Genomic DNA, 22,791 nt, shown 5'->3' on the forward strand with positions numbered 1-22,791 from the left:
TTTAAGGTCAGAGAATCAGTCTAGCTGGCTTGTACCCATTTACAAGAGTGAAATCGATTGTAAAGAAAATGCAGACCAACTAAATGTTATAAACTGGGAGCAGTATTTGAAGAAAAAAAACACCAGTTTTTTCCAACGCTGGTCGGCTGACCAGCGTTGGAAACCGATTAAAAGTACCACGTTTCTAGAAAATGCCAGCACACCAGATGCCAAGAATGCTTTAGACTGTCATTCACAAACTGTCCAGTAAGGTTTTTCGTGATGATTTGGTAAATTTATTTTTTTAAGTTTGCAAATGTTGTATATTCCCCTTAAGGATGCGTCCAAAATTATCAAAATTATAGATTAGGCCAAAAAAAAAAATAAGTCAGTCTCTGGTCAGCGCGCGCGTCGATTTTAATCATGTGCATCGATCTTTTTTTCCCCCAAAAATGTTCCGCGGTAGCTCCAACAGCACCCTCTATTTCCGCACCTCCTCAATTTGTTTTTACCAAAGAGCACCAAGGAATGGGAAATTGCACCAAGGCAAATGATCGAAAGCACCAAGGCAAATTATGGAGGACACCAATGTACATGAGGACACCAAAAAAGCAAAATAGTACCCCACCTTGTCTGTACAATCCAAGCTGGAAAAAAAAAAAAAAAGCAGCGTGGCCGCGTCAATTCCGGAACTTTGGTCTGACCAGAGACCAAATTTTTTTTTTTTGCCTTAAAAAGGGACAGGAAAAAAAGTGGACCCCAGATTTATAGAGTGACCCATATGGGCTCCATGGGCAAACTAGGGAGGGCATATTTTTACCACTTTAGGGAGCCTCGTAGATGAAACAAACCGCTTGCACGTACTGTACTTGTTCGCGCGCGCGCGTATGGCGTTTAAGTACGCATGACTAATTTTTCTCTGAATGTGCACAAAGCCATAGCGTCTACGCGTGAGCATCAGGCGTCTTCAACAAGGCCTTCGAATGTCTCTATCAGTGGTCTGCCCCAACTCTACCTTTCTCACCGTTGGGAAGGGGGGGGAACAATAGGGCAACATAAATACATATTGTACAGGTATGTGTTAAAAAGAAAAACAATTCATTGAGGCTACATCCTTCATTCAAACATCAAGACTTAAAATTTGAGTAATGGCCTAGTTTCTCGGATACAAGAATTTGCAAAACTTTACTTGACTTTCTTCTGGGCAGTGCCGATGTTGCACTGGTTGACCTTGGTAGCAAAACGCAGGGAGCAAATCGATTCCTGGAAGTTTTCCTCGCGCGGGGAGACGTTGACAAACATCAGTCTGAGGAGAGGGGAAAAAAATGGGAAATATAAACAATCATGAAAAAAAATTATGAAAAAGTAGTGTGAGGTACATTACATAACAATGCTCCTTGGCTTGGAATCTCAGTGGTTCTTTCCTCGCCTTCAGCCTCTATGGCATGGGTTCGATTCCTGGCCTGGTCTTTATGCACAGGGTGACCCCAAAACAAATTCGACCCTAAAACAATTCCCTTTAAAACAGTACCCTTCGAGCCTCTCGGCTGAGGGGTTAAAAAGGATTGGTGGATTTTTATGTTTTGGGTATCAGATTAAAGCTGAGAGCTTTTTCTTTCAAATACTGAAAAAAAAATCATGAAAATAGCACTTTGGATTGCTGAGAAAATGCCAATTGTGTAGTGGTCATTTTTCATCCTGTACACAAAAAAATCACCGCAGAAAGGGATTTTCACTGTACCTATTTGTGCATGGCCTAATCCTTACAAACAATGGTCAAGAGATTGCAGATGAGGAGTTTTGGATTATTTGTCTGAATTATATAATCAGATACAGGTTGAGTAAAACAAAAACGAAACCCAAATGTTTGGACCATTGTTTTAGTGAAGTTCTGCATGTAGCTTTTTCAAAATCTAGGATATGAAAGCCCAATTCATAAGCTTTCTTTTAGTACAAGAATCATTCGAATCACGTGGGGCGCTGTGGTCCATGGTTACGGTGTTCGACTTGTGTGCCGTGGTGCATGGGTTTGAATCCTGACCGTGGGAACATGGTGCTTGTGCTCCTGAGCAAGGCACTTCGGGTGGGACATAAAGCTGTAGGTCCAGTGTGTTGTGTAATGCATTTACAGAACCCAGTAACACTTATCGCTAAGAGAAGGGGTTTGCCCCGGTGTTTCTGGCAGTGGCTGCAACATGCGCCGCAGCACCTTGTCAACCCTAAGGTGCCACAAAATGGGTCTCATATTTCTCATAAACTTTATTTACCTTTCTTTAATAATTGACATAATTTCCAGCGCCTTGAGTACCTCATTGTTGGTAGATACATCCGCTATATAAGACTCGGTTATTATTACTACTCATGTATTTTTCAAGAATTTTAAACACAACCACTAGACTCACGTTTTGGAGTTGCCGCCCAGGGAGTTCTGCAACAGGTGGGTGAGCTTGCTGTTGCGGTACGGTATGTGGTGCTCCTTGTTGGCGAGGGCCATGATGACGTTGCCCAGGTTGCTCAGGCTGCGGTTGATATTCTTGGTCTCCCGCAGCCGATCGCCGGTAGAGCCGGACTGGGAGAGGCGCTCGCTGCCGGCAAGGTCCACAAGGTTCAGGGTACCTGAGCAGCGAGTGAAAGAGAAGAATAAACTTTAACCAAAAATTGGCAGGTAGCTGAATTTATTTTCTCAGTTAACAATTTTTTTTTTAAAAGTGCTTCGACAATTGACCTATCACGGTAGAATCGCGTCAACACAGCTTGTGAATATTGTCCAATTACACGATATACAAATGGACGTGGAACGTGCAACATCCGAGACAAACAAAACTTGGCGTACAAAAATTCCATAGGGTTGTCTAAGGGGCATGGCTAACTCGCAAACGGCGGTAGGTCAATAGCAAAGTAGGCTGCCCTCTCAAGGCCAGTTTCTTTGGGATTGCACAAAAAGGAGTGTGACTTTTTTGGCATGAACGTTGCTTTTGTTCGGATTTTATTTTCTCGCTTAAAACACTAAATTGTTTCTTTCTTGGACAAATTCCCATGAAAATATACTCCTGAATGTGATACATCATGAAGAATTATAGGATGGAATTTCAATTCAATACATTCAATAAATCTCGACTTATTACCCGAACCTTCGAGTATTTTTGTCATGTACGATGACATTCATTCAGAATGTATTTTTCAGGTTGTACACATGAAGTTGTCTCGCTCACATTATTTGTACTTTTTAAAAATTGTCATCAAATTAAGTTTCATTTCAAATTACTCAACGAAGTTTCAGTATAATACATTTGGTATTTTACAAGTTTTTGTTCTAAACAACGAGTGATTTGTTGTAATTTAAACAAGTCGGCTGCCCTCTCAAAGCCAATTTGCACATCAACGACATTGTTGCGCCATTTTATAAAAACGTGATATAAATATAGAGATGAGATACATGACTTGGTCGCGTATGCGCTTATACACGGTGATTAAAGAAAAGAAACCCAAATGTCGGGACCATTGTTTTTGTGAAGTTCTGCATGTGGCACTTTCAAAATTTAGGATATGAAAGCCCAAAAGAATCATGCAAATTACTGGTGTAATTTTCAAGTTACAGAATTTTAAAAACAACCACCGTTTTAAAGGCCTGTCCGCAGGGCACAAAAAGGGTGTGCGTTTTTTCAGCAAAACAAAAACAATCCACACACATCCCTATGTGATTTGTTTTTGTTTTGTTGAAAAAACATTTGCGTAATGTGTGATCACGCTTTTTGAACTGTACCTACTTTGAAAGACATGCAACATTGTCACACGACGACGTATGCCTATGTGTAAATTGGCCTTTATGGTTTGAATTAATCGTACATATTATATTGGTATCCATTTAAATTACGTTTACCACTGAGAGATTTACGTTAATGTGTAAGTACACATTACTTTAAAAAATAAACGGTTGATGAGAGGGATCTATTTCTTTTCAGAGGAAGAACTTGATCTGAAACTAACTCATCAGTGGTTGTTACTTTATCATAGTCATTTGTGTAGTACAATATGTACTATATATGTGTACATGTATGTAGTTCTTTTTTCTATGTACATTTTTTTAAAGCTTAACCCTTTCATTACCACATTGTTTATTGACTTGGCTCTCCCCAGGACCAAATTGTTTGCTCAGTCATGCGGAAATCACTAGAGCGTGAACAAAATGAGCACGAGTCAAAAACTCACTTTTTTTCAACCCAGATTTTCACTGCCAAGGAGTGACTAAAATCATGGGTGTTGTGTGTAAAGTTTGTTCCTTGAACCTTACTCTTTTATGTGATGTAAAAATAAAGTTCATACGTGCAAATATAAGAAAGTTATGCCTTTCTGTTCGTCTGGTCCCATTTATCAAACTGCAAGCCGTTTCACCACATGTCCAAATGGCACTCCGTACCTCAAATTGTGCGTGGATACTTCTGAAGCACTTTTCTCAATTTTTTGTAATAGTAACACTATGAATAAACTACACCATTAGAACGATCCGAAAAACACTCTTTCAGCTGGTATATGGCAGATTGTATGGGGGACCAAACATATCAACATGCTGCCTTTCTGAAAAGCAGTGAATAAATCTCTGTTGAGGGTGTTCTGTGTGTGGTTTTCCTGGTCGACTAAAGTCGCCTTTGGGAATCAGCAGGGGGGTAGTTCTTGTCGACTTAAGTCGCAAATGGTAAGGAAAGGGTTAAACATGTAAACGATAAAAGAAGTTCAGATAAAACATAAAATCAGTCCTAAAGACTGTGCTTAGTGACTCTGTGACTTTCGCTCCTCATTTTTCAATCCCAATCACACACACAAAAAAACAAAGGGGCCTTCCTCCCTACTCCCAGCACACCCACCTTGGCTGGATTCCCCGGTCAGCGCGTTGCTGCCGTTCAGCTTCAGCCGGAAGACGCTGTGACTGCGCGAGGACCGCTCGTTGCAGTTGGTGGCCGCCACGGCGCGGTTGTGGGTCGCCCGTCCCAGCAGAGACTGCACCTGGCCCTCGCTGGTCACCGTCACCGTGGTGGAGTTGGTCACCTCCACGTCCGTCCCCTTGGCGTCCGCCATCTTGATCTCGCATTTCTTGTCGCCGGCGCCCAGCAGGTCTCTGACCGTCTCGTTGTAGATCTCTAGGAAGCTGGCCTCCATGGTGTACTGCAAAATTGTACAAATACAAGAGTGCTTTAAAAGCATATTGGACCGTTTGCTTTTGGGCATTTTGACCACTCAAAATCGAAAGGAGAATGTTCAAAACCTAGCCTGTTGAAATTTCAGGACTGCTCGCTTCCTCAACACTGGGTAACGCGCATTCCATAACAACAAATTTCAAGTACATCTAACACACACGATCAATTTTACATCCTTATTTTATAGAACATTGTCCAGAAATTAGTACCAGAAACAGGTGAAGTGTTTTGCAGAAGATTGTCACCACACCAGTTAAAACCACAGTTGGGCTTATATTCGCTTCCCTGAAGAGAGTCAAGCCAATCATCAAACTTGAGTTTACAACCGCCACAGCAAAACACTCTTGTGTTCACGTTGGGCCGCTGCAGTGCGCGTGAACTGGTAATCATAACTGCACTGAGTTGACCTGCGAGTGACGTCAAGACTACAACAACAGCATATACACTAACCTCCCAGCCTTTCTCTCTGAGCTGACCGGCCGTCTGGAATATCTGCCGGACGGCCCTGGGGATCATCCCTTCCGTCTGCTCCTCGACATTGTCTGGTCCCTCCATGGTGAACGTCTTGCCGCTCCCCGTCTGACCGTAGGCAAAGACACAGACGTTGTAGCCATCTAACGCGCTCTAAAGTCAAGAACAAGAAAGAAGGAGTTGGATTAATCATTTAGTTTTATTCCTTGCAACTCTGTAATTATCGCTAATAGAACTCAACTCATCAAACCCCAATGGCATGTTTTGTTGGAATCTGTCAGGATGGGTACAGTACCCCTAAACTGACAGTCTTTTACATTGGGTTGGCACACCTCCAGAATCAAAGTCAGAAATATGTGTGTGCAGTTTCCCATATGGTGTTGGAATTTGCCAGGATGGGTGTGGTTCCTAGTAAGGAATTGTTATGAGTGCAATGTTAAGAACAATGTCATGAAGTGACAGATGACTTTTCAATTTGGGTGTTTCACAATGCAGTGCGCCACCAAGAGTTTGCCACAGAGTTAATTTTTCCCAGTGCATTGTGGGAAATTGCCGACCAATTCGCAGCACAGGACATTTGATATCATTAGTTTTACCGGTCAGTAGATTAGTACCTTTCATTAATGATTCCAGTATCTGTTTGCCCTTTTCTTTTTATCGATATGGTGTTTTTTGTAAGGCGGCAGAACGCTTTGCCCCAATCTTCAACAAATTAGCTCAAGTTGTCTACTGACACTCGTTCACATGAGCCGTGTTTTTTTCAACCGTAAATTTGAAAAGTGGACTCTTCAGGGCAAACTCTTGGTGGCGCACTGCATTGCGAATTGTCCGAATTCCATGAGGCAAGGCCAAGTGGAATGGAACAATCCTTCTGTCACCTCATGGACACCCTCCCGAGGACAGACAGATGAGAACCAACTGTTTTTTTTCTAAAAAAACCACACTTCTTTCAAGATGAGATTACTTTCCACATGGTGCTACCCGCAATCTCATTTGCCATACAAAGCTTCAAGCCATATAAATCCGGGTTACATGGAACAAAACAAATATTTCACTTTGCTGCTGCTCGCGAAAGTTGCAGTTTAGGCTACACAGCAAAGCTATAAAGCTCACTGTACACACTTGTATCTTACTGTATTGATGCACCGATGTGGTAGAATTATCATGCAGACCTTTATGAACAACGTATACAGCAACTTCCGAGATATAAATTTTGGGTTTTTTTTTTTTTTCAATCGGGTACCCTGTTCCCGTACTACCCTGAAGCCCTTTCCACACTAGAGCCTCTCAACCGGGGTTGAACTCAACCCTGGGCGAACCCAGTGCCGCCCCGAGTTGAGTTTTTGATTTTTCAACCCCGCGTTCAACCCCGCATCGTTTCACACTTGTTTCATGCAAATCAAGCTTATCATGCTCAGTTACTACTGTTTTGAACCCTGGCAAGAATTTCAACCCGGGTTGAAAATCTCAACCCTGGTCTGGAGCAGGGTTGAGTTCAACCCGGGGCGAAATCAATCTCGGGGTTGACGCAGGGTTGACGAAGGGTTGAAATTCTTCAAGTGTGAAACGACGCATGTTTTCAACCCTGCGTCGACCCCGAGATTTGTGGAAAGGGCTATAAATACACACTCCCAGCTGGGTTTTGCCCTTTAACCCTAACTCCCTAGGCCTTTTTGCTAGGATGTAGCCTCAATCCTGCAAAATCCTCCAATTGGTCTCATGGAAAAATAGCATATAGCCTCAATCCTGCAAATTCCTCCGTTGTTTCTTGAATATGGTCCATGGAGGGGTGACCACTGCCTGAATCCTGCAAAATCCTCCGGCTATGACTGTCAACAGGCTGAGGCAGAGTCAGTGACATCCTGGAGCAGTGCGGAGGATGTCAAGTATAATCAAGGACTAAATTTATGCATGGCTGAGCATAAACAACACAAGGTCCAGCCCAAGACCTTGACACAGTGCGTACTCCGAAATCAGCCACCCACTTTTGCCATGTAACCTCAATCCTGCAAATTCCTCCAATTTGCAAAAAGGATTTTGGAGGATTCATTAATTGAACTTCACCTGGACAAGTTGAGAAATCTCTTCGAAGACTTCCGCCTGAGTAGACGAGGGGTCGAAGACTCGGTCAAAAGCAAAATCAAACTTCTTGCTGCTGCTTGACCGAGTTCCAACGTTGCTCTGGAAAAATGAAAAGAAAAAAACAACAAGAAGATTATTATAAGATGGAATTTTTGCGCCGGGGTGATATTATTCAATTTTTTTTTTAGGTTTTTGCCCTTCACCGACGTTTTTTTAAACATTATATACTCAGTGTGTTACCTCCCGAGTGAAAGTTGGAAAAAATCACTTGGGTGGGACTCGAACCCACGACCTCCTGCTTTTTAGTGCAGATGTCTTACCACTCGACCACAGAGCTAACGGGATCGGTTGGCCGGTTTGAATCTGATGTACAAAGCAGCGGGTACCAAAGAAGAAGATTAGCTTATTAGCATCACTTTATTCAGGACAAATTGTATGTGCCTTGAAATGTAACACCCAAAGCAACAACTCCATTATGCATAACACAAACACCCCGTGGAAAAGAGGGAACCTGACAACAAAGAGCCACAACTTTTTGATTAAGAAACTTCACACTTCAGTGTGAATGTGCGTAAATTTTTTTGGTTGAATATTCAAAGCGGCAAAAAGTTATTTGAATATTCGGTAGATGATTGAATATTCAAATATTGGGAATATACGGTACAGCCCTATTTAGGAACATTCGATTGCTTGGTTATGAGGCCAATGGTTTGAATATTTTTATTTGGTGTGCTAAAGACGAAGGAAGAGTCTCATCAACCTCATCGTGTTACCTCGTTCAGGTCCACATTCGTCAACTCGATGGATTTGTTGTCTGTCCCGGCAAAGTTGATGTGCCCGATCTCGTCGCCACTGGACGCCTCGTCAGGCAGCAGCGGGCGAACGCGGCAAAACACACGAATGTTCCCCTGATGAAAAAATAAAATGAATGTTACTGCTTTCATTTATGGGTCTATCCATTCTTATAAATTTATTCAGATGGGTGGAATGGGGGTAGTCAGAGTTACCGAATTGTCAAAGAAAATATGTGATGCAATCAAGCTTAAATGAGTCATTTGTCGACCCTGGTCATTTTTTTTTACAGTTTTAAAAAGAGCGCAATCTCAGCATTACTGCTGTGAAGACCACATGCTGATACCATCTTTAGTTTAAAAATATGGAATTCGGAACACCAAGAGATGTGATGAAGTGGCCCTATTTTGGACTGGGTCTCCAAAGCACTCACAGATTTAAGAGCACGAAATTTAAAGAAAAAAGTGTGGCCTAATTTTATGGATCTTCTTTCCATTTGGGAATAATCCTCCTTTAAAAGGGTACTCAAGTACAACTACGGGGAACAAGTACTACAAAACCGTCCCAATCCTTTGGCAAATCCTGGATTGGCCAATGCAAGACATCCTCCACACCCCACCTTCAGCTCTTGGATGGTGTTGTGTAGTTTCCTCCTCGTCGTCTCGTTGTCACGGATTTGAGAGTCCTGATCCGCTATTGTGGCTTGGTGCTCGGCAATGACCGCCTTGAGCTCCGCGATCTCGGCCTGGTAGCGCCGGCCAGCCTCCTGGGACTGCTCATAGTTCAGCTGTTGGAATGCAAAAAAAACAAGTGAAGAATGTTGATGAGTGCAATGGTAAGAGTAATTTCATGAGGTGACAGATGGAATGGTCCATTCCACAAGGCGAAGCCGGGTGGAATGGAATAAGCGCCGCAATCCTCCAGTGAGTGTTCCTAGTTCAGCTGTTGGAATACAAAAATACAAGTAAAGAATGTTTATGAGTGCAATGGTAAGAATAATTTTATGAGGAGTGCGTTCGCTTACCACCCCCAGCTTACTCGCGCCTGGCTCCTCACGTAATGACAGATATGCGCAGTGAAGCTAAATAAACGAACGGTTTCGGGTAAAGTTTCGTGCAAGAGCTGGAAACATGGGCGTCGCAAGGATTTTTTCTAGAGGGGGCAAAACATATTTTCCAGAAAAATCCTGTTTTTCTCAACATATTCTCGATTTATCAGTTTTCATGGTTTTAGAGAGAGGTAGGGACATTTTGCCCCCCCATTAAATTTTCTTCACATATCATCTCAATGTAGGTCATTCAATACAAAAATGATGATAAGACATGAATCTGGGACTGAGAAATATGTCCAATTTTGTTAGAAAAAAATTTCTTGACTCTTGACTTTTTACACAATTGCAGAAGTGGCATCAGATAGCAACAGTTTTCCCAGGCTGCATCCGAATCAATTAACTGTAGAGCACGTCCACTCCCGGTGAAAATACGCAGGGATGCATAGAGCTACATGCATGGTAGCCCGTTTCGGACACGGCCTGATGAGACACCCGCCGGAGGTTGCATGGCCTTATGGGATACTTACCCAAGTAACCGGCTCGGCGAGTCGGTTACTTGGGCCAGGCTCGACTAAGTGGGAGAAGTCATGCTTGCACGAGTAAGCGCGGGGGGAAGCAATCGAACGCACTGGAGGTGACAGACGGACTGTTCCATTCCACAAGGTGAAGCCGGAACATTCCATCTGTCACCAATTACTCTGTCCATTGCATTTACCGCACCTTGGTGTTGGCCAGTTGGGCCGTGATGCCCGCCTGTGCTGCAGTCATTTGTGCAACGGACTGCTTCAGGCCGCTGCACTCCTGCCTGGAGGCAGCCAGGTCACCCCTGGTGTCGACAAGCTGCCTTTCCATCTGGTGGTTGGTTTGCAGCAGGTCACTGTTGTCCCGTTGCAGGCGGCGGGTGGTGGAGGCCAGCTCATCCTCAGCATCCCTGCACAATATTCGACAGGAAATCATACAAGACATAAAAACAGTTCATCCGCGGATCGCGTGTGTTGCCTGTTCCCAAGGTCGATTTTGTCTTCTTCTTCCTCTTCCAAAAAAAAAAAAAAAAGGTTTACAAGATGATGCAACGCATTAAGCAGCCACTGCCAGAAACACCGGGCAAACTCCATCTCTTAGCAATAAGTGTTACCTTGTTCTTTTATGTGCTTAACTCAATGCTCGCAACCATCTGAAGGACGAGGCAATATTGGTTAAGTGTCTTGCTTAAGGACACAAGGGTCAAGACCGTCACTCGAACCCACACTCTGCTGATCAGAAACACCAGAGCTTGAGTCCGGTGCTCTTAACCGCTCAGGCATGACATTCCACATTAAGGAACCCCCCCCCCCCCCAAAAAAAAGGTTCCGGTTTCTGGTCTTTGCGCGTGTTGCTGTAGACATGCGCGTCAGTAAAATTTTTAAAAATGGGTTTTTTTTCAATGTAAGATGATGTCTTTAAAAACTGCCAAACTCGGCTCCTATACATTTTGCACTAAATTTAGTCGGGTACCATTTGCAGTCATCAGCCGACATTTGAAGAAGAAAAGTATATAATTTTAAAAGTCGAGTTGCCGCACCACTTTTGGGGCAAGCTCCATACCAGAAACCGAAGACATTCTTTTTTGGCCTATAAAGTATCAAATGCCAAAACGAAACAATATATTGAACTTCTATTACCTGACTTGTCTTTCCAGCTGCAGTATCTTGCTGTCAGCCCGTTCCAGCGCGGCCTGCTGCTGCTTGTTGGAGTGTTCCAGGACATCGTTGTCGCCTCTCTTGGCAGTGACTTCCTGCAGGAGCTGGCTGTTGGCGACGTTGCGCACCTCTAGCTGGCTCTCAATGTCGGCCAGCCGGCCCTTCAGGTCCCAGGCAGGCCTCTTGCTGGTCTTCTTGGGGCCTGAGTTGGACAATCGAGCGAGATTCAGAGATGGTCTGTTCTCGTCAACAATTATAATTTTTTTTTAAACTTCTCCGAAAGACTTTTATCAGATTTTAACAAAACAGGTATTCTTTTTTTCTACTGTGGGCATCCGGATTGTTACAAAGTGTAATTATCTCATTTGTTTAAAAAATGTTTTGGTGTCAAGGATTTCTACATTGATTTTTTTCTCCACATTGAAAAAAAAAAAATGCACAATAGACCTTTATCATAGTGCCACCATTTCAGTCATGTTCCATGTATCCAATAATAGTATGGAATGATAATGTTTTTTTGTACAAAAAGGAACCAGACTGTTTTTTCTTCCAGCCTGCGTATTTTATTTTTGCAGCGTACATCCTATTTTAACCAATCACATCACGCACCCTAACATGAATATTTATCACGCTGTGTGGATGGAAGACACTTAGGTTCTCGTAGTGTATTCCCTTCAATAAACTCATCCCAACCAACAAAAATATTTGATGAAAATGGACGTGGGTTCGAACTGCAGATCTTGCGATCCATAGTTCATTCTGCTATCCACTAGGCCACTGTGGCAGCTCAACGAAAGCCGTTCTTTGAAATGCTTTAATTGCATGCATGACTGAATGATAGCAATAGTGTGACGCTGTTATTTTCTGATGAAAAAACATCGGACTAGCTGAATAATCATGATCCATTGATGATGTGTACTGCAGATAAAAACACGGCTTCCGGCCTCCCTTTGGTTACGTTGATTTGAATGGCAAAAAAAATCAAGATGGCTGCAACATGATAAGGGTCTATGGGTGAAGAAACAGTCCACTGGAAAAGAAATCACATAGGGATGTGTGTGAATTGATTTCGGTTTGCTGAAAGAACGCACACCTTTTTATTTGATCCGTCGAAACAACTTTAAAACGGTGGTTGTGTTTAAAATTCCGCAACTTGAAAAGTACATGAGTGATTTGAATGATTCTTGTACTAAAAGAAAGCTTATGAATTGAGCTTTCATATCCTACATTTTGAAAGTGCTACATGCAGAACTACACTAAAACAATAGTCCAAACATTTGGATTTCTCTTTTTTTTTTGACTCACCCTGTATCTCAGTAAAACTGATCTTGTGAGTTTCAAGTGGCAAAGGTTGGTCAGTGGAAGTTACTTTTAAGCCATGGGAAAAAAATATCAGCGCAAACGCAGCTTTGATTTTGAGAAGCAAACTTTGCATAATGACTCACCATTTGTAGCACTGGTCACACCAGGCTTAGCTGTTGAGGTGTTAGTAGGCCTAGGCCTTGCTGTGCTTCTAGCAGGTGCTGGATTGCGAGCAACGACTGCAGCATTTAAGGGAAAGTGGTATTTTGCAACAAAAAATTAATATTCCCTTTTTTTGTGTGTGCACAAATCCGGAGCATAAATTCTAATAAAACATGAAAGAAATGAGCCACTTTTGACACTTCAGCTGATGTCAACTTAGTTACCGTGTCGCCTGAAATAGCCTGAGAATCTGAGAAAATTGGATTTTGTAAAGTGAAGGCATGCAACTGGGAATTCAGAAAAAAAACGAGGCAACTCCATACCACACAAGACATTGTGCAGTAGTTTTCAATGTGTAATGACATTCATGAGAAGAAAAAAAGGAAATCAGCATTGAGGGGAAAGCATTGAGAAGAATGCAAAAATCCAGCCTTTAGTACTTTCCAGTTTGCGCTTATATCAATTGACATACACGTTATATGTATTTTGCTTAAATAAAAAAGAAGAAGAAACAAACAACTAAAAAAGCGAATTGCTGTGAAGCTTTTTTGTGAAATTAGCAATGCACTTATTGAGACAAAATTTGAGTGTTGAAAAGTCCTTGACCTTTGCAAAGTGGACACCTTTGAGTCAACTTGAAAGCAAAGTATATATTAGAGAAATTAGTATTTATTCACAAAGCAAAATTATTGCAATATGCACATGTTTGAACTGGTTTTTTTTGGTGTTTTTTTAGTACTTAGTACTACGAGCTGGCCTAGCTATGCCATTTAAACCAGCTTATATGGAGCGCAAATGCAAAACCTACATTGCAAATTTGTAATGTTGCAAGTTTTCCTTCTGCAAACTCTCAAACATGTCAACAACTTGAACGCTTTTCAAATCTGGTGAGTTTTGCTGAGAATGCTGTGTGGCGTCAAATAAGTGATGTTGGCAAGTGTTCCTTTAAGCTGGCCTCACACAGATCAGTAAACGGCTGACTTTTCATGATCAAGCTGTGCCTGAGCTAAAACCGTCGGGAACATTGTAGTCGCCGATTTTGTGCGACCTGAGTGTATCTGTGACGATATTAAGACCATCGGAATTAGTCAACGCTAAAAAAATCAACAGTCGCAAGAGTAGAAAAAATTCAACTTCTACGACGACGTCGCGATCGTGCGCGCATCAAGACATCCTTTTTTCATCACGCAGTACGCACCATGCGCACATCAATTACCATATAAGGAGATCGTTGACTACTACTCGCGAGAGGCTATTCCATAGCATAGCTAGAAGGGTGTTTAAAATAACAATGAAGTAAACTGTTCAACAAAATCATTGGATATGAATAATTTTTGACTTGTGTCGACTTTTTGACTCAAAAAGTATTTGTGAATGGGAATACAAGTACATGTACATTTAAGACCACATCAGGGGAATGCGCGCTGATAACGGCTCGGGCCGAACCGGCCAAGCACGTAATTATTCCCTTATTGTCAAACATGCCAAAGAAGCCACATGACTGTCTACACTGTGGAGTCGTGGTGGATCGTCATGTCTTGGGTGACATGAGCATGGTTGCGAATATTTTGCGTCGGGATGCCGCTTGTTTCAAGAGAATCACACGATTTCTGTTCATTGGAGCCGAGCAGCCGAGTACCCGACCGCTGGTGTCAAGATTATAGTAACGAGTACCCGTAACCGACGTTACAAATTACTCAGTTACTTCTGAGACTATATGAAAAAGAAAGGTTCTGAATGTCATTGATGGGGGATTTTCAAAATGAAATTCACACCGTAAAGCTAAGAGCTAACTCGTATTTTAGTGAGCTCTTAAACTTTATGTGCAACTTGCATTTTTGCAAGCGTCTTAAACGGGAATCTGTTTTGACCCACCAATGTGGTAGTAATATTGGGGGACCTTTTATGACCTTAATAAGGACTAAATGCTTGATTGGTCAATTCGAATGCAATGTTTTGTAATATAACAACGGCCGGGCATAGATCTGTAAAACCTAGTCGAGCTTTACGCATATCGTGTCACATAATACACAGCGCGTGACCACAGCCTTTGTTTTTACGGTGTCTAGGTTATTTTTAATCCATGTCTATGATGCGACAAAGGGTGAATGACAGAAGACCGGATTTAGAAAGCGCCCGCTGATTGGTCAAAATCTAGAGGTCAAGAGGCGGTTGTCTTGCATAATTAATCAGCAAATCTGGTCCCATATCATAGACCATGGCTCTTCGTAATGGTATATTAAATAGACTGGCGCAAGTCCTACCTCTAATTAAAAGCTTAGAGCCATCTTAAAAGTTTGAAAATCTTACTCTGTTTTGCAGGCTTCGCAGCCGCAGGCTTTGCAGCGGCTTGCCTCGTGCTGCCACCGGCCGCTCGATTGACCTGCGAAACAGCCCTGGGTCCACTGACGACCTTTGGTTTCTGAGGTTTTGACGCAGTGGGCTTCTTGACACCGTTAGTCCTGACCGTCACCGTCGGTTTGGCAACAACCTCGGACTTGCTCCGTTTGGGTTGAGGTGCACCTTCATCCTTACCCTGTCAGGAGGGGGTTTTTGTTGGGGGGGGGGAGGGGGAGGGGGGTTAAGAAAGGAAGAGAGAAAGTTAATACAAATGTATAAAAATCAACAAGAAATGTTGGGCTTTTGGTCAGAAACTGTTTCAGCACCCTCTAATTTATGAATATTTAAAGGGAATATACATCATTTGCTTTTACTGTAATTTTCAGAAATGGATGGAATTGGGGGGTTGGAAATATAAAGCAAATATAGTTACACTGACTTTTTTCAGGTTTTGGGTTCGAAAATGCTATAAAAACCAAGAAAAACAATCGTTTTCCTGTAGTCTGGTTCCCTGACTCCATATAAGAAGAAACAGAGCAGTTTACATACATTGGGGAATTGTAAGGTCAGGGAACCAGTCTAGCTGGCTTGTACCCGTTCATAGGTGTGTAATCGATTGCAAACGAGTGCGATGGTCAATTGGGGCCAGTATTTGAAAAAAAAAACCAGTTTTTTTCCAACGCTGATCGGCCGATCAGCGTTGGAAATTGATACAAAAATACCACTTTTCTTGAAAATGACAGTATACCAGGTGCCATGATTTTACAGGATGCTTTTTCACTGTCATTCACTAACAGTCCAGCAAGGTATTTCAAAATGATTTGGTTGTTTTATTTTTTGATGTTTGCAAATGTTGTATTTTCCCTTTAAATGCGGTACCCACTGCTATGTACATCAGGTTTGAACCAGCCAACCGATCCTGTAGGCTCAGTGGTCGAGTGGTAAGACATCTGCACTAGAAAGCAGGAGGTCGTGGGTTCGAGTCTCACGCGAGTGATTTTTCCAACTTTCACTCAGGAGGTAACAGTAACACATTGAGTATACAGTGTTTATACGTTAGTGAAGGGCAAAACCTAATCTGACCCTCTAACTTTGTCTTCTGACATGTCTGAAATGTGACATACATTTCCACAAAGTGGTGTTAAATAAGTGAACCAAAAATGCAAGCATCTAAATGACAATCCGATCAATTGACTTAACAATCAAATTAATCACTGCAGACCCAATCGAAGAAGAAAAAGAGCTACATATGTATACATGGATCATTCTATAAATTTTGGGTCTCCTTTTTTCCCTGTCCCCGGTTTAATACATCTGGCATATTTTGACTGATGGCATTCCTCCAGGGTACATCTTCTTAAATCAGACAACATTAGAGGATCATTAAACATTATACTTACTTTCTGACTTTATCTAAAATGTCTATCCTTCGTTAAGTATGTAACACTTTTTAGAAACATTATCCCCCGCATTTTCTAAAACCCAAACCAGTTAGCCTTTGCAGCTGAGGATATTTGTGCAAAGCTTGCAACGTTTACAGCAGAAATTGAGAGACAAAGATCGTAGTTTAATTATCAAAACTCAAAAGGTCTTCGCAAATGTCACACTTTTGGGCCCCATAATAGTGTGGAATTGCCCACATAGCAAACTACCCACCCAACGGCCAACTCATAAAATAATTGTTTGAAGTCGTGCTAGATGATACCGAATGCCATTTTTACCAAAGTAACTGTGACACGAAAAATGGACCTTAAATTTACAGAATGACCCATGTGCATTGCCTAAATATTCTCAAACCAACCAAAACAGTTTGCCTTCTTTGCACATTTCTGTTTCCTTGCTAACGTTGGTGGCACAGGTGGCCATAGTGCATAAAGCGCTCTCCTCTCACCACTGTGGCCCTGGTTCGTTCCTGGATAGGACCATATGTGAGTAGAGTTGCTTCTCCTTTCTCAGGGCCCTCCAATTTTCCTCCCTCCAAAAAAAAAACTCAATTACTTTCGATCTCTGGCTGTGCTCTGTGGTCATATATGGGTCATATGGTTGGCTGTCAAAGGCACCTTTGCCAGCGGTCTAGCCCTACTAGTGTGGCCGCGGTATGCTGCCCTGAACCTCTGGCCACACACCGTGGTTGGCACACTACTGAGGACGTTTTCATAAAATTTGCAGGCAGTTTCTTACATATGGTTGTATTCTACGATGTCCCATCTATCACTTCCGGGATGCTTGGGTGTAATGACAGCAGCAATGCTTTTAGGAGAGTACTCTAATGCAAGATGCAAGATGCAAGATGTTCAATTTTCCGAGATATTCTTGAATCTTTCTGGAGCCGATATGCACTCGTGAAACGTCCGGTGATGGCAGCCATTTTGAATGTGACAAGAGATGACCTCAAGCTGTGACGTCGCGTTTATGCAAATTGCTTGTCGAGCGAGGGCGCGAGTTGCAAATGCGACAGCTGTTTCCTGTACCATGTATTTATCGTCTGGGGCCCACGTGCACTGATCTATATTCAGGATCCACGGCACAGGAAACAGCCGTCGCATTTGCAACTCGCGCCCTCTTTGGATCGACAAGCAATTTGCATAAACGCGACGTCACAGCTTGAGATCATCTCTTGTCACATTCAAAATGGCTGCCATCACCAGACGTTTCACGAGTGCATATGGGCTCCAGAAAGATTCAAGAATATCTCAGAAAATTGAACATCATTACACCTAAGCATCCCAGAAGCGATAGATGGGACATCGTAGAATACAACCATATGTAAGAAACTGCCTGCAAATTTTATGAAAACGTCCTCAGTAGTGCACGGACCACGGTGTGTGGCCAGAGGTTCAGCGCAGCATACCACGGCCACACTAGTGGGGCTACCAGCGGTCCGACCACGTTGTAGCCAAATCCTTCGCAATTCAGCTTCTCAGCTGCGAATAAGGATGATTAGCCTCCCAAAGTATTATTATCATTTTAACTCACCTCGTCCACGGCTAAAGGCCTTTTGACGTTCACCTGGGGAGGGCGAAGCTTGGAGGGCACCGGCAGCTTGCTCATGGGATGTACCATTGCCACCGGTGCGTTGACATCCTTCGAAGTCAGTGCTGCCCTCTGCTGGTCATAAAATGAAATTTACAATTTTGGGGATTCGTAACTTTTGATTCTTTGACACCATGCCAAAAGCAATGTATAATTAACCATTTGAAGTGAGTGCTGCCCTCTGTTGATCATAAATTGCAATTTACAATTTTGGGGATTCACGACATTCATTCAACAATCGCGCCAAAAGCAATGAATACAATTCTAAGATAATGTGGGTATTTATAAAGCGCAAGTATCCACCAGTATTGGTGCTCCAGGCGTTACAATGAGCATCGTTGTTACCCTGCTCATTGGACCAGTGAAATATTCCAAAGACAATCTCAGCTCCCTTGGGGAGTTTTTGATGCTGCCATTTCGGCAGAAAGCAGCTTAAATCAACCACAATAATCATCTGTGCTCTCACAGGTACCCATTTACTCCTGGGTCGGAGAAAAGCAATGAGTGACAAAGTGCCTTGCCCAAGGGCACACGCACCACAACCCCAGACTAGACTCGAACCCACAACCTGCAGAATTACCCGCAGACCACAAATTTAATGCTCCACACCACGAGGCCACGACACTCCTATCAGAGGTCCTGATGATAGAGTTAAAAAAAGTATTTTAGAGGGGACAGCTTTTTGCAATGAACTTACCGTAGACATCGTTAATACTTCTGAATCTGGAGTACTTGAAAGTGCAGTTGCAAAAATCACTGAAAAAGAAAACACATAAGTGAATTAAAGGGAGTATACAACATTTGTAAACATTGAAAAATAAAACTATTGAAAAATGAAATACTGTACTAGGATGTTGGTAAGTGACAGTCTAAAGCATCCTGTAAAATTATGGCACCTGGTGTGAAGTCATTTTCAAGAAAATAGTTATTTTGTATACATTTCCAACGGTGGTCGGCCGACCACCGTTGGAAAAACTTAACTATTTTTCAACTACTGCTCCAAATTTACCTTTGTCCCAATTTTGTTTGCCATTGGTTACATGTTCATGAACGGGTGCAGGCCAGCTAGACGGGTTCCCTTACCTTACAATTTTCTGGCATCTACAAATTGAATCATTTTATCGTGAGTGGAGTCGGGAACCAGACTTCTTGAAAATTTTTGTTTCTCTTGGTTTTTCCAGCATTTTCAAACACAAAACTCCAAACATGTCAGTGTTACAATATTTGATCTAACCAAATGACGATTTAACAAAATTGAAGACCGCAGATTTTCAAGTTAATATTTGTTACAACCATGATACATATATGTACCATCAAAAGATATCTCATTTTGAAGTGAAACTCAAAAATAGCAAGGGGAGGGCTGAACTTTTACTAAGTCCAATTTTTTTTTCTTGTTGGTTTCTTTTCTTAGTGGCTATCGTTACAATTTTGTAGTGCGGTTTTTAACTGCTATCATTACGGCATTGCAAAATAATACATTGATGACTGCCCTTTCAAGTTTCAACCAGGATCAGGATGCTTTGATAGAATGTCGGTCGTTTCGTACCCAAGTTGTTTCGTACCCAGGTCGTTTCATACCCAGGATTTTAACCCGACAAGTGACCCTGACAAATGACCCCGGACGAGTCGCTTGGACAGATTGACGGCTGTTTCATGTCGCAACCCCGAAAAAAAACCCCGCAGACGATTGGCTACTCAGCTCATCTCGTGTACGTGTGCGCACACGCACGTGGGCGCACGTGCGCCCGCGTGCGGTGCGGTGAGAGAGGAAAGGACTTGAAACTTGTCTAAACTAAAACGATGTCTCTTTTAGCTGCGACAGTAAACAGCCATAGAATCATACGAAACAGGACAGTACAATAAAACGCAATGCGCATGCGTCAGTTGGGAGAAAATGGCAGCTAGCTAGCTGGAGATACCCAGCCCTAAATTTTATCATTGGGTTGTCATTTAGGGCTGGAGATAACTTTTCACGTAACCCAGCAGCGTAGGCAGGTCCCAAAAAAATTGCACACTAACTGCAAAATTACACACTAATTGCAACTGCAACTCACCCCAAACTTGCCTGGAATAACCATTACACAGGTCCTTGAAGTAAACAACGATCCACAATGAAGATTCAGCCTACAATTGCAGTGAAAAAAGGAGGAATAACCGCTAACCTGACAACCTTGCAGGCATGGCCAGGACTGCAATTGGTTTGTGCACAAAAAAAAATTGTGTACCATGGTTCCGGTCGATTACCATGCACAGCGCACTGGTACTAATAGTCGTTTTTGCCGGTTGCGCGCGCTGGCTGTTGGCGCATGACGTCACGCCGAAGCGTAACACCCAATGACTGCTTCATGCACTATCGGTTGCCGTTCCAGTACCGCAGCTGTGAACAGTGATGCGAGTGGTAAACCATCGCGCTGTGCATGGTAATCGACCGCCATTCATTGTACACAATTTTTTTTTGTGCACAAATGCCACAAACCAATTGCATTTGCAGTCCTGGCCATGCCTGCAAGGTTGTCAGGTTAGCGGTTATTCCTCCTTTTTTCACTGCAATTGTAGGCTGAATCTTCATTGTGGATCGTTTTTTACTTCAAGGACCTGTGTAATGGTTATTCCAGGCAAGTTTGGGGTGAGTTGCAGTTGCAAATGTGTAACAGGGACAAAATTGAACATTTTCGAAAATATTTCGCAATATTTTTTGGGACCTGTCTACGCTGCTGCTGGGTTACGTGAAAAGTTATCTCCAGCCCTAAATGACAACCCAATGATAAAATTTAGGGCTGGGTAACTCCAACTAGCAGCTAGCAGGACTTCATAAACCGGGGCCAGAATTTTCCTCAAATTTCGACAAAATGCAAGTTTTGACGTACAAACAGATTTCAAAATTCAAGACAGTTTCATATTGTGAGTACTAGATTACATGGGCAAAATAACGTCCAGTGTGTGTAACGGAGGGAGTCAGAGAGACAATTTCGCCAGGTTCGAAAATACACAACAGCGTGGCGTAGTTTACAAGCCACGTTCACGGGCAAAAGAAAACGGGTCTACAAAGTCAAACTAAGGGGGGTCAGACAAGTCGACCGTTGAGACAACTCGACTCGGGACAAGTCGACCGTTGAGACAACTCGACCGTTGAGACAACTCGACCGTATGTGCGATAAATGGAAAGACAAGTCGACCGTTGAGACAAGTCGACTCGCATGTTTGGGCCTAGTTTGGGGGATAGTACCGGAGATGTTGACGGCGGCTGATCGCCGTTTGGGAGTTATGATACATGAGGGTTTTTTTTTTTTGCATATAACAGAGCCAATATAGCGCAGCGTGATTGTCCGTGAACATCGTTCGTTTTTGCCGGGCCTGCTGTGCGCACATCCCCGGTCAACGTCATAGCCGTACCGTGCACGGTTGTATCGTTTTTGCCGGGACTGTGCGCCCACTTGCCGGTCAACTTGTCCGTACCGTGCACGGTGACATCGTTTTTGACGGGCCTGTGCGCGCACTTATTCCCGGTCAACGTGGCCGTACCGTGCACGGTGGCATCGTTTTTGCCGGGCTTGTGCGCCCACTAATTATCCCATCTCCGGTCGGTCAACGTGGCCGTACCGTGCACGGTGACATCGTTTGTGCCGGGCCTGTGCGCCCACTTGCCGCGCCGGTCGACGTTCCCGGCACGTGCTGGTCTGGGCCCGGTCCTTGCGGGCGCGGCGGGGCGCGCCGGCCCGACGCGACGGCCACCGGTAGAGTATGCCCGCGCCTAGCCCGACTGCGTCTGGCCGTACAGTACTATCGCAAGCTCTGTAGTACGTACTACAGAGCTTGCGATAGTACTGTACGGCCAGACGCAGTCGGGCTAGCCCGCGCCGCACCCGGGACCGGTCCTGCCACAGATTTATGCAACTTTTTTCCGCTCCACGTGTATACATTTCCATTAAGTCAAGCTGTCACAACGGTCGAGTTGTCCCGAGTCGAGTTGTCTCAACGGTCGACTTGTCTCAACGGTCGAGTTGTCTCAACGGTCGACTTGTCCCGAGTCGAGTTGTCTCAACGGTCGACTTGTCTGACATTCAAACTAAGGACAATTACAATCAAACAATAGACCGCTTGCAGACGCGTTCGATAATCGACGCGCGAAGGCGCGCGACGCCATGTTGTGGGACAGGCGTATATCTATCCACGCACATTTTGTCCCATAACATGGCGTCGCTCACCTTAGCGCGTCAATTATCGAACGCGTCTGCAAGCGGTCTATTGAAACAGCCAAACTCACGGCGTCTGGACTAACGCCTGAACGCGGACTAACGACACGTTCGCGTTATTTCCAAAACAACTCGATTAAGTCTCATCAATGTTACTCCAACTTCACTGTGAGTGAAATGAAATATATCTACTTAATCATGTTCATAATCTTATTATTCAAGCAAAATGTTGCATTGTGAAAAATTCTTACGATTTCAGCGGACGATCGATTCCCCGTGTTCAAAAAATCTGCCAGAGCCGAGATAACAAAAATAGAACCATGTGATTGGTCAACTGACTGGCACCTGTAGAGCGCCCTCTGTTGCTAGCCACAACTAAAAACTTTATTTCGTTGTTTCAAACAAATTCTCTAGTTAGTTTATTTCTACTGAAACATGAAAATTAATATCTGTGGTTTTTATAAAGCTTATATCTGTCGGCTTTTTTCAATTTTTTTTGGTGCGTGAATTGA

At 43.2% G+C, this 22,791-nt stretch overlaps 1 protein-coding gene across 2 annotated transcripts; it reads right to left on the reverse strand.

Moving 5' to 3' along the window:
• Positions 1 to 636: 636 nt before the first annotated feature.
• On the reverse strand, positions 637 to 22,637 carry LOC119722001 (carboxy-terminal kinesin 2-like). Of its 2 annotated transcripts, XM_038191979.1 has the most exons (14): positions 22,531 to 22,637; positions 18,781 to 18,839; positions 18,027 to 18,155; positions 15,021 to 15,246; positions 12,692 to 12,787; positions 11,229 to 11,448; positions 10,288 to 10,498; positions 9,136 to 9,303; positions 8,498 to 8,632; positions 7,707 to 7,823; positions 5,622 to 5,795; positions 4,842 to 5,139; positions 2,382 to 2,595; positions 638 to 1,285 (listed from the first exon to the last, which is right to left on the reverse strand). In XM_038191979.1, exons 2-14 carry the CDS (start codon positions 18,787 to 18,789, stop codon positions 1,165 to 1,167), a joined length of 2,118 nt encoding a protein of 705 aa, XP_038047907.1. In that variant the 5' UTR covers positions 18,790 to 18,839; positions 22,531 to 22,637; the 3' UTR covers positions 638 to 1,164. The 2 variants fall into 2 exon arrangements, with proteins under 2 accessions (XP_038047913.1, XP_038047907.1); XM_038191985.1 differs by lacking the exon at positions 18,781 to 18,839 and having other exon boundaries at positions 637 to 1,285; positions 22,531 to 22,631.
• Between the last annotated feature and the right edge of the window lie 154 nt (positions 22,638 to 22,791).

The sequence above is a fragment of the Patiria miniata genome, unplaced genomic scaffold, assembly GCF_015706575.1.
Source record: "Patiria miniata isolate m_02_andy unplaced genomic scaffold, ASM1570657v1 HiC_scaffold_1, whole genome shotgun sequence".
In the NCBI taxonomy this organism is placed as follows: domain Eukaryota; kingdom Metazoa; phylum Echinodermata; class Asteroidea; order Valvatida; family Asterinidae; genus Patiria; species Patiria miniata.

What these genes read in the sequence shown, in the direction of transcription:
- LOC119722001 (XM_038191979.1), bottom strand. An exon ending in CAGCTGGAAAGACAAGTCAG is followed by an intron (nt 10,499 to 11,228) that starts GTAATAGAAGTT and finishes AATATTGTGCAG; the next exon opens with GGATGCTGAGGATGAGCTGG. An exon ending in TCAGAGAGAAAGGCTGGGAG is followed by an intron (nt 5,140 to 5,621) that starts GTTAGTGTATAT and finishes ACAATTTTGCAG; the next exon opens with TACACCATGGAGGCCAGCTT.